This window comes from Theropithecus gelada, chromosome 11 (genome assembly GCF_003255815.1).
Source record: "Theropithecus gelada isolate Dixy chromosome 11, Tgel_1.0, whole genome shotgun sequence".
NCBI classification, from domain to species: Eukaryota; Metazoa; Chordata; class Mammalia; order Primates; family Cercopithecidae; genus Theropithecus; species Theropithecus gelada.
In genome coordinates this window covers 98,074,184-98,083,961 of record NC_037679.1, presented here as the reverse complement: position 1 = coordinate 98,083,961, position 9,778 = coordinate 98,074,184, and the positions used below count along the sequence as shown (strand labels likewise).

The 9,778-nt window shown below is 46.9% G+C and overlaps 1 protein-coding gene and 1 non-coding gene across 6 annotated transcripts in view; both read right to left on the bottom strand.

The window, feature by feature from the left end:
• The window catches only part of CHD4 (chromodomain helicase DNA binding protein 4), a 38,980-nt gene that overhangs the window by 6,376 nt on the left and 22,826 nt on the right, over positions 1 to 9,778 (bottom strand). For 2 of the 5 annotated variants that reach the window (XM_025403102.1, XM_025403103.1), the window contains exons 26-37: positions 7,112 to 7,292; positions 6,941 to 7,027; positions 6,763 to 6,851; positions 6,530 to 6,663; positions 6,046 to 6,190; positions 5,551 to 5,716; positions 5,192 to 5,289; positions 4,946 to 5,075; positions 2,783 to 2,854; positions 2,363 to 2,500; positions 1,979 to 2,087; positions 1,735 to 1,867 (exon numbers count right to left, since the gene is read on the bottom strand). In XM_025403102.1, coding sequence (XP_025258887.1) covers positions 1,735 to 1,867; positions 1,979 to 2,087; positions 2,363 to 2,500; positions 2,783 to 2,854; positions 4,946 to 5,075; positions 5,192 to 5,289; positions 5,551 to 5,716; positions 6,046 to 6,190; positions 6,530 to 6,663; positions 6,763 to 6,851; positions 6,941 to 7,027; positions 7,112 to 7,292 — 1,482 coding nt within the window. Of the gene's footprint in view, positions 1 to 1,734; positions 1,868 to 1,978; positions 2,088 to 2,362; positions 2,501 to 2,782; positions 2,855 to 4,939; positions 5,076 to 5,191; positions 5,290 to 5,550; positions 5,717 to 6,045; positions 6,191 to 6,529; positions 6,664 to 6,762; positions 6,852 to 6,940; positions 7,293 to 9,778 lie in introns of all 5 variants that reach the window. The other 3 variants (XM_025403100.1, XM_025403101.1, XM_025403104.1) reach the window with 2 other exon arrangements.
• On the bottom strand, positions 5,375 to 5,511 carry LOC112635702. The gene has a single exon (XR_003122037.1).

Below are 9,778 nucleotides of genomic sequence, written 5' to 3'. Positions count from 1 at the left end.
GCCCCCCACCCCCCCCCCCCCTGGGGGAAGAAAGGCACCCACGTCAAAAAAAAAAAAAAAAAAAAAAAAAAAAGACAGGGTCTCAGATGACGCAGTGGCTCAGGCCTGTAATCTCAGCACTTTGGGAGGCCAAGGCGGGCAGATCACGAGGTCAAGAGATCGAGACCATTCTGGCCAACATGCTAAAACCCCGTCTCTACTAAAAATACAAAAATTAGAGGCTGAGGCAGGAGAATTACTTGAACCCAGGAAGCAGAGGTTGCAGTGAGCAGAGATCACACCACTGTACTCCAGCCTGGCAACACATCAAGACTCTGTCTCAAAAAAAAAAAAAAAAAAAAAAAAGAAGCGTCTTACTCTAATGCCTAGGCTGGAGTGCAGTGGCACAATCTAGGCTCACTGCAGCCTCCCGAGTAGCTGGAACTACAGGTGCACGCCACCAAAATTGGCGAATTTTTGTATTTTCTGTAGACGTGGCATTTTGCCATGTTGCCCAAGCTGGTCTCGAACTCCTGGACTCAAGCAATCAGTTCTTTTAAAATGCTGGGATTAGCCACTGTGTCTGCATCTCTGAGACCTTTTTCTTTTCTCTTCTTTTTTGAGATGAGTCTCGCTCTGTTGCCAGACTGGAGTGCAGTGGTGGGATCTCGGCTCACTGCAACCTCCGCCTCCCGGGTTCAAGCAATTCTGGAGAACTTTCTTATGCCAATCAGCAATCTCTCTCCTGATATGCAGAATGGCATTCATTTGATTACACATGTGCTCCTACTTGAAACTGAAAGCTCCTTGAAAACAGATACCATGCTTTGTCTCTTTATCCCTGGGCACATCATTGCTTAGTACATAATACTTGAAGGCTTATTAGTGTGCATTTCTTCCCCGATTATACTCAGCGTATGAGACAACAGACATGTCTTTTTCTTTTTCTTTTTCCTGTTTTTGAGACAGAGTCTCACTCTGTTGCACAGGCTGGAGTGCCATGGCACAATCTTAGCTCAATGAAATCTCCACCTCCCGGCTTCAAGCGATTCTCATGCATCATCCTCCCAAAGTGCTGGGATTACAGGCATGAACCACTGCGCCTGGCCCACACAGCTACTCTTCAGCCCAGAAAAAGAGGCCAGGCACAGTGGCTCACGCCTGTAATCCCAGCAATCTGGGTGGCCAAGGCAGGTGGATCACTTAAGGTCAGGAGTTTGGGACCAGCCTAGCAACATGGTGAAACCCCATCTCTACTAAAAATACTAAAAACAGCTGGGTGTGGTGGCGGGCACCTGTAATCCCAGCTACTCAGGAGGCTGAGGCAGGAGAATCACTTGAACCCAGGACACAGAGGTGGCAGTGAGAAGAGACTGCATCATTGCATTCCACCCTGGATGACAGAGACTGTCTCAGAAAAAAAAAAAAAAAAAAAAAAAAACAGCAGCCCACTGACTGATACAGCTCTACCTCTTCAGAGATGCAATTCAATCCCACCTCTGTATCTTTCCTGAATACTTCAATCTACAGTGTTCCCCAAACAAACCCCTCTGCACTAGTGTCGCTCATTGGACCATAGTCACCTACAGCTCATGTACAGTTAGTTAACTTTCAAGTCTGTGTATCTTCAACCCTAATGTGTAAGTTACTTGGAACCAAAGCCTTCCATAGAATGAAAAAAGTGAGAACGGTGCACTGGATGGACAGACTCCCTCCGCACTTAAGCAATCAATATATTCCTCCCCAACCGCTCACCTTAAACCTTCGAGCTAGAAATTTATTCTTGATCTCTAAGAAATTGCCACGGTTCATTTCACCCTTGAAAGGCTCATTGAGGATGGCATAGCGTGGGTCATTCTGGATGTCTTGCCACCGGGCATAGCCATGGCTATTGGAAAAGTGCTCAGGAAAAACAAAACAAGAAAAGTAAAAACCTCAAACTAAGAGACTTTCAGAACCTTTCACCAAAAGCCTCAGTCCAGATTCAGGCAAAGGATACTTTATGATGCCGGCTAGCAGCCAGTAGTCATGCCGTCGATGCCAGATCTCGTAAGTCTTCTTGGTCACTGTGGCTGCCCGCTCTTCATTCTGCCAAAGGGAGTGCAACTCTGAGGAGGAATTTAGGGAAGGTGGGGGGGGGGCGGGAAGCAAACATCTGTGAGAATTGAAAATGCTGCTTATTCTTATCCCCCACCATCCCCCATCCCTGGATCCATCTTTATATAATTTGCTTCTGGCTTTCTCCACAGAACCCAGGGGAGTACACTATCAGTTTGGCATTCCCTCATCGAACAGAGGTAAAGTCCCTGTACCACAGTTTCTGACAAGAACCCCAGTTTCACATCCGATCCTTCTAACCCTGGTGGGCCCCTCATTTCCATACCAGTAAAACCACCATCTGCAATGTTGAACATGAAACGCTGTTTAATATTTTTCTTCTGTTTCTCATCATTCAGGTCCTTGGGGGTCTCTCCATTCTGAAGCATCACCTCTTTTTTCTCTTCTTCTTCTTTCTTCTCTTCTACAGAATATAAGGAAGAAAAATGTCGGTTCCAGCCAAAGCCCAGCACCCATCGCCCTTACCCAAAACACTGTATGCTACAAGAATCCATCCACCTCCACCCCTTCTCCACCTGGGTGTCTCTCAGACCCAGAAAATGGTGCCATTGGCCCACTGGGGACAGGTGCGGTCTTTTGGGATAAAATGGCTAGATGAGTATGGACAGGGAGGCAGGGCAGATACAGTCCTTGCTTCCGGTTTTAGAGTTCTTCTAAACCACAATCAACTTCTCCAAACACCCACCTTTGTCTTCTACCACAATAGGGGTCAGATCTATTGCTGACTTTTCCTCCACCTTCTCTACATCAGCAGCACCTAGGGGAAGAAATGTTATTGAAAATATACCTAAAGGAAGAACATTCTCCTCTGTTACACACTATTATCCAACTGGATAGACCTACATCTAAATGTCTGCGATTACAGTAATGTCAGCTGGGCACAGTGGCTCATGCCTGTAATCCCAGCATTTTGGGAGACAGTAGCGGGCAGATCACTTGAGGTCAGGAGTTCAAGACCAGCATGGCCAACGTGGGAAAACCCAATCTCTATTAAAAATACAAAAATTAGCCAGGTGTGGTGGCTCATGCCTGTAATCCCAGCACTTTGGGAGGCCAAGGTGGGTGGATCACCTGAGGTCAAGAGTTAGAAACCAGCCTGGCCAACATGGTGAAACCCCGTCTCTACTAAAAATACAAAAATTAGCCAGGCATGGTGGCTCACGCCTGTAATCCTAACACTTTGGGAGGCCAAGGTGGGTGGATCTCGAGGTCAGGAGTTTGTGACCAGCCTGGCTGACATGGTAAAACCCCGTCTCTACTAAAATACAAAAATTAGCCGGGCATGGTGGTGTGTGCTGTAATCCCAGCTACTCAGGAGGCTGAGGCAGGAGAATTGTTTGAACCCAGGAGGTGAAGGTTGCAGTGAGCCGAGATCATACCACTGCACTGCACATCAGCCTGGGCGACAGAGCAAGACTCCACCTCAAAAAAAAAAAAAAAAAAAAAAAAGCTGGGCATGGTAACTACTCAGGAGACTGAGGCAGGAGAATCGCTTGAACCCAGGAGGTGGAGGTTGCAGTGAGCCAATATCGTGCCACTGCACTCCTGCCTGGGCGACAGAGTGAGACACCATCTCAATAAATAAATAAATAAATAAATGATTAGCTGGGCATGGTTGTGGCATGCCTGTAATCCCCGTTACTCAGAGGCTGAGGCAGGAGAACCGCTTGAACCCGGGAGGTGCAAGTTGCAGTGAGCAGAGATTGTGCCACTGCACTCCCGCCTGGGTGACAGAGTGAGACTCCATCTCAAAAAATAAAAATAAAAAAAAAGTCAGGGGCCGGGCGCGGTGGCTCAAGCCTGTAATCCCAGCACTTTGGGAGGCCGAGACGGGCGGATCACGAGGTCAGGAGATCGAGACCATCCTGGCTAACATGGTGAAACCCCGTCTCTACTAAAAAATACAAAAAACTAGCCGGGCGAGGTGGCTGGCGCCTGTAGTCCCAGCTACTCGGGAGGCTGAGGCAGGAGAATAGCGTAAACCCGGGAGGCGGAGCTTGCAGTGAGCTGAGATCCGGCCACTGCACTCCAGTCTGGGCGACAGAGCGAGACTCCGTCTCAAAAAAAAAAAAAAAAAAAAAAAAAAAGTCATAAGAGATAGGAAAACCTGCCACCTAAAATCAAGGGTGCAAGATTCTTCAGTGTATCGCTTCCTCCTGATATCTCTACAGCCCCAGTGAAAATTCATGAGTGACCATGGTTCACACAGGGATCTGTAGTGCTTAAAAATATGGACACCAGCCAGGCACAGTAGCTCACGCCTATAATCCCAGCACTTTGAGAGAGCAAGGCAGGTGGATCACCTGAGGTCAGGAGTTCGAGACCAGCCTGACCAATATGGAGAAACCCTCTCTATTAAAAAATACAAAATTAGCTAGGCATGGTGGCACATGCCTGTAATCCCAGCTACTCAGGAGATTGAGGCAGGAGAATCGCTTGAACTCAGGAGGCGGAGGTTGCAGTGAGCCGAGATCGCGCCATTACACTCCAGCCTGGGCAACAAGAGTGAAACTCCTTTTTAAAAAAGAAAAAAAGAAAAAAAAAGGCCAGGCAGAGTGGCTCATGCCTGTAATCCTAACAATTTGGGAGGCCAAGGCGGGCGGATCACAAGGCCAGGAGATTGAGACCAGCCTGGCCAACATGGTGAAACCCTGTCTCTACTAAAAACACAAAAATTAGCTGGGCATGATGGCATATGCCTGTAATCCCAGCTACTCGGGAAGCTGAGGCAGGAGAATCGCTTGAACCTGGGAGGTGGAGGTTGCAGTAAGCCAAGATGGCGCCACAGCACGCCAGCCTGGCAAGAGTGCGAGACTGTCTCAAAAAAAAAAAACGTGGATACCTTTACCTTTGGGCTCTGTCTCCATAGGTTCCTCTGTTCTCTCCTTCACCTCTGCCTTTTCCACTTTCTCCTCTCCCTCAGGGGGTTCAGCAACGACCTTTTCATCCTCTGAGGCAGGGGCAGGGGGCTGTGTACACTTCAAAGGAAAAAAACAAAAACAAAACAGATGAAGCAGACAGGCCAGCAACTACAAGGAAGACTGGACTTATACATTTGTCTTTAGTGTGGCATTCAGTCACCCCCATCTCTTACCTCAATGGCAGTCTCAGGGGCTACAGATTTAACCTCCTTTTCTCCTTCTATGCTCTCTTCTTCTTTGAGGCTATTTTCCTCTATTTTGATCCCATCTTCTGCAGAACAACAAGAGACAATCAATTAGGAAGAAGGTCCTACATCAGAGAGAAGGTCATTTCTTCCCAGTTTGTCTCATCTTAAATTGTCCTCTCGTGCCTTTAAGAGCCAGCCCCATTCTTAGGACGGCCCTCCTAAACTGAGAGGGAAATTGCTGTGTGTCCTGCCAGACTACCCTGTTAGAACTGAGCACAGGGGAGCAGAAAAATAGGCCAGGACAAAAAGAGAGGGACAGAAAATGATAGGACTGGCAGACTTACCAGCAGGTGGGGCAGGTGCAGGAGTGTTGGGCTGCGTATCCCCTGGAGTGGAGGGTGTAGGAGTCTTTGGGGAGGGTGACCCTGGCTGGGACATTTTCTTGTTTTCCTCTACCTCAGCCAGTTCAGGCATGCTCCAGCGCCCATTAACATGTTCAAACTCCTGAACCTGTAGCAATGGGACAAGAAATTGAAGACCCAATTCCAGCTGCAGGCTCCTTTCCTATTGGCCCTCCAGTCTCCGCCTCCTCGGTTCAAGCAATTCTCCTGCCTCAGCCTCCTGAGTAGCTGGGATTACAGGTGCCCACCACCACACGCAGCTAATTTTTGTATTTTTAGTAGAGACGGGGTTTTGCCATGTTGGCCAGGCTGGTCTCAAACTCCTGACCTCAAGTGATCCGCCCGCCTCGGCCTCCCAAAGTGCTGGGATTACAGGTGTTAGCCACTGCGCCTGGCCCCCTAGAAACTTTTAACAATGGCAAGTGGCTCAGGGCTCACCTTCTTGCGAATCAAAGACATAACACCAATTCTAGTAAGGACATGCTGGCGAGACAGGCCTTCTCGAGGGACACCATCAGCAAAGGTCTCAGCCCCATCTGCCCCCGGCTCACATAAATGCCGCATAAAGAGAGAGACATATGCCCTGTGTAAAGAAGTAGAGAAATGAGTTAAACAGGGATCATGCTGACTCTTAAGATTCTTTTTCCATCCCTTCGTGAGGCATTATCACAGGCAATAACTATGGCTCCACCTTGAGGTAAAGCCCACCACTGCACTGGAAGGCTGATCTCCAGACCCCACAAGAAGACCCAGGTTCTCTTCCAGGGAAGCTAGGAACACATTACTAACAGCTTCACCTGCCAACTTCAACAGAGGAAACAGCCCACTTCCCTGCACGGCTGGGCCTAGAACCATGGAATGACCAGCTAGATAGCACAAGAAGCCCTTGCTCTAGATCAGTCCACGCCAGCCCTCAACTCACTTGAACTCTTTCTCTGATTTGCCTCGCAGATCTCTTACAAGCCACTGGGTAGTAAAAGCGTCCTGAGGTGGCATACCATATCGCATAATTGCGTTAAGAAAGGCTTTTCGCTGACGAGCATTAAAACCAAGTACCTAGGGGAAGAAGAAACCCAGGTGAGAGGGAGCAGGTCGCACTCCACCAAAGATCCAATATCTGGCACTCACCCACCCTTAGAATCCCATGGCACTTACTTCAATATTCCCACCGACACGGGCCAACAGAGGAGGCAATGGCTTATCTTTATCATTCCGCAGGCCCTTACGACTGGGCCTACGGGGAGCTGCAGGAAGAAAAAGATGAATGAGTGACACAGGTAGGATATGAAACAAAGCAATATTTAGAAAAGCAACAAAAAAGCACAGCCCTCACCTTCTGAACGTTCATCAAAGTCTTCATCACCTTCCTCTGAAGCCACTGAGTAATCGGACTGGTTGTCGGACTGGTCGTCCTGCCAATCTGGAGGGAGAGAGGGCAGATGAGCGGGGCCCACTGCTCTAGTGGAACGGCCCATGGGTGGGGGGCGGGGCCGGCCACACACACCTCGGTCCTCCTGGGAGCCATCATTGTAGTTGACCTGTTTACGGATTCTTTTTCCTTTACCCAGATTTCGGGCTAGATCTTCTTGCTGCTGCTCATAATGGTGCCGCAGCAATTTCTCCCAGTAGTCAGGATCCACACTTTCTTCCTGTTTAATGATTTCCCGTTCTACCTCCTCTTCCTCCTGGGACAGAGGGAGGGCCAGGACTCAGGAGTGCTGAAGTCAGCACCACCAGCTACCCCTGGTCCTCATAGTTCCCACTCTGCTAGCTCCTTTTCATGACTGGACTCTTAAATAGTTGGTGTGCCTGTTTCGACCTACGAACTTAGAAGAAATTTAATTGAGAGTACATAGCTCCTCAAAATTATGTATACATTAGCAGTCAGCATAACTCAAGAAAAACATGGGATAGAGCCATTATCACAGGGAAAGATGAAGAGACAGAATGCTTTCTTCTAACCCCTTGCACTGGTGCATATACAATCGGAAGATAGCAAAAAGAAAAGAGGTCAGAGCCTTAGCAAGGCAGAATGGAGAAGCTTCTGAAATACTGTAAAAGATTTTCATAAGAGAGAAGAAAAGAGGTCTATAAGCCTTTCTGTTCTTCATAAACTTCATAAAAGCTTACCAACTGTCTGCAAAGCGAAAAGAATTATATATAGCCTCTTATATCCCAAAAATGTTGATACTCCTCTAAAAGTGAATTTTTTTCCGACACTTCAGGATCACTCACTGATTCCGTATCCCTTATACTGGAATTAAACAGCTGCTAATAGCATAACATTAGAAACAACCTAAATGTCCATCATTATGGAACTAGTTAAATAAATTACAATCAGCCCTCTGTATCCATGGGTTCTGCACCTGTGGATTCAAACCACCATAGATGGAAAATATTCAGAGAAAAAACAAAATTGTCTGTACTCAACATGTACAGACTTTTTTCTTGTTATTATTCCCTAACCAATGTGGCATTTACATCGCATTGGTATTACTTTTGTGTTTAAAAGGAAAAAAAAGTTTTTGGGTACATGTATGTGGGTGTACATATACATGTATGAATATATGTATAATTTGTATACACATAAAATATTTTTGTAAAGATATAAAAGGAACTGAAAACATTCGCTGTCCCCAAGAAGGGAACTAAATTGTTAGAGGACAGAAGAGAAAAGAGAGACGTGTGTGTACATATAAATATATATATGCATTTTTTTTTTGGGGGGGAGAGGGTCTAGCTGTGTTGTCTAGGCTAGAGTACAGTGACATCATTATGGCTCACTGCAGCCTCGACCACCAGGTTTAAGCGATCCTCCCACACAGCTAGAACCACAGCATGAGCAACCACACTCAGCTAATGTTTTTATTACTTAGAGACGGAATTTCACCATGTTGCCCAAGTTGGTCTCCAACTCCTGGGCTCAAGCGGCCCTCCTGCCTCAGCCTCCCAAAGTACTGGGATTCTAGGCATGAGCCACCGCATCTTGCCCTTTCCTGTATTTTGAGCTATGTAAATTACTATCAAAAATAAAAGTTAAAAAATTTTTAAAAGAAGTCAACAGCAGCTGCAGTCACTAATCAAAGAACAATGTGTATACTTGTGTAGTCACCAACAAGGATGATCCACTTATCATGTGCTCTCCCTCCTGTCAATCACTTCTATTACATTCACTGCCACTGAAAGGAATGTGAGCATTCTATTAGTAGGGTCGTTTCTGATTGAACACTATAGTATGCAGACCTATGTCAGACCATTCAGCCACACTTACATATAAACTGAGATTGGACATATTACCTTCAAGAACAAAATCACAGGTAAGTATCAGGGAAACACAGCAAGGGGGATGGTTCTGAGGTGAGAGAATGAGAAAAGATGACAAAGACCACCAGAACCAATGCCAATTCAAAGAATCCTGAGCTGAGTGGTTTACAGAAGACCAGAAGAAAAAGGAAATTTTATTTTTCCATTTCATACTCCTCTATATCATTTGGGAGAGAAAAACATTAAAACAAGCCACACATTCCTCACATACTATTTTCTTTTTTTAACTATAAAAGACCAAGAAAGAGAAGGGAGGAGAATAAAAAGGTATAGACCGATTCTAATTTTTTTTTTTTTTTTTTTGAGACGGGAGTCTCACTCTGTCGCCAGGCTGGAGTGCAGTGGCGCAATCTCGGCTTCACTGCAACCTCCACCTCCCGGGTTTCAAGTGATTCTCTGCCTCAGCCTCCCAAGTAACTGGGACTACAGGTGCCCACCACCACACCCAGCTAATTTTTGTATTTTTCTACAGACAGGGTTTCACCATGTTGGCCAGGATAGTCTCGATCTCCTGACTTTGTGATCCACCCACCTCGGCCTCCCAAAGTGCTGGGATTACAGGCATGAGCCACCGCGCCTGGCCCGATTCTAATCTTTAAAAAAACACAAGGAGGGGCCGGGCATAGTGGCTCATGCCTATAATCCCAGCACTTTGGGAGGCCGAGGCAGATGGGTCATGAGGTCAGGAGATCGAGACCATCCTGACTAACACAGTGAAACCCCATCTCTACTAAAAACACAAAAAATTAGCTGGGCGTGGTGGCACATGCCTGTAGTCCCAGCTATTCGGGAGGCTGAGGAAGGAGAATTGAACCGAGGAGGCAGAGGTTGCAGTGAGCCAAGATCA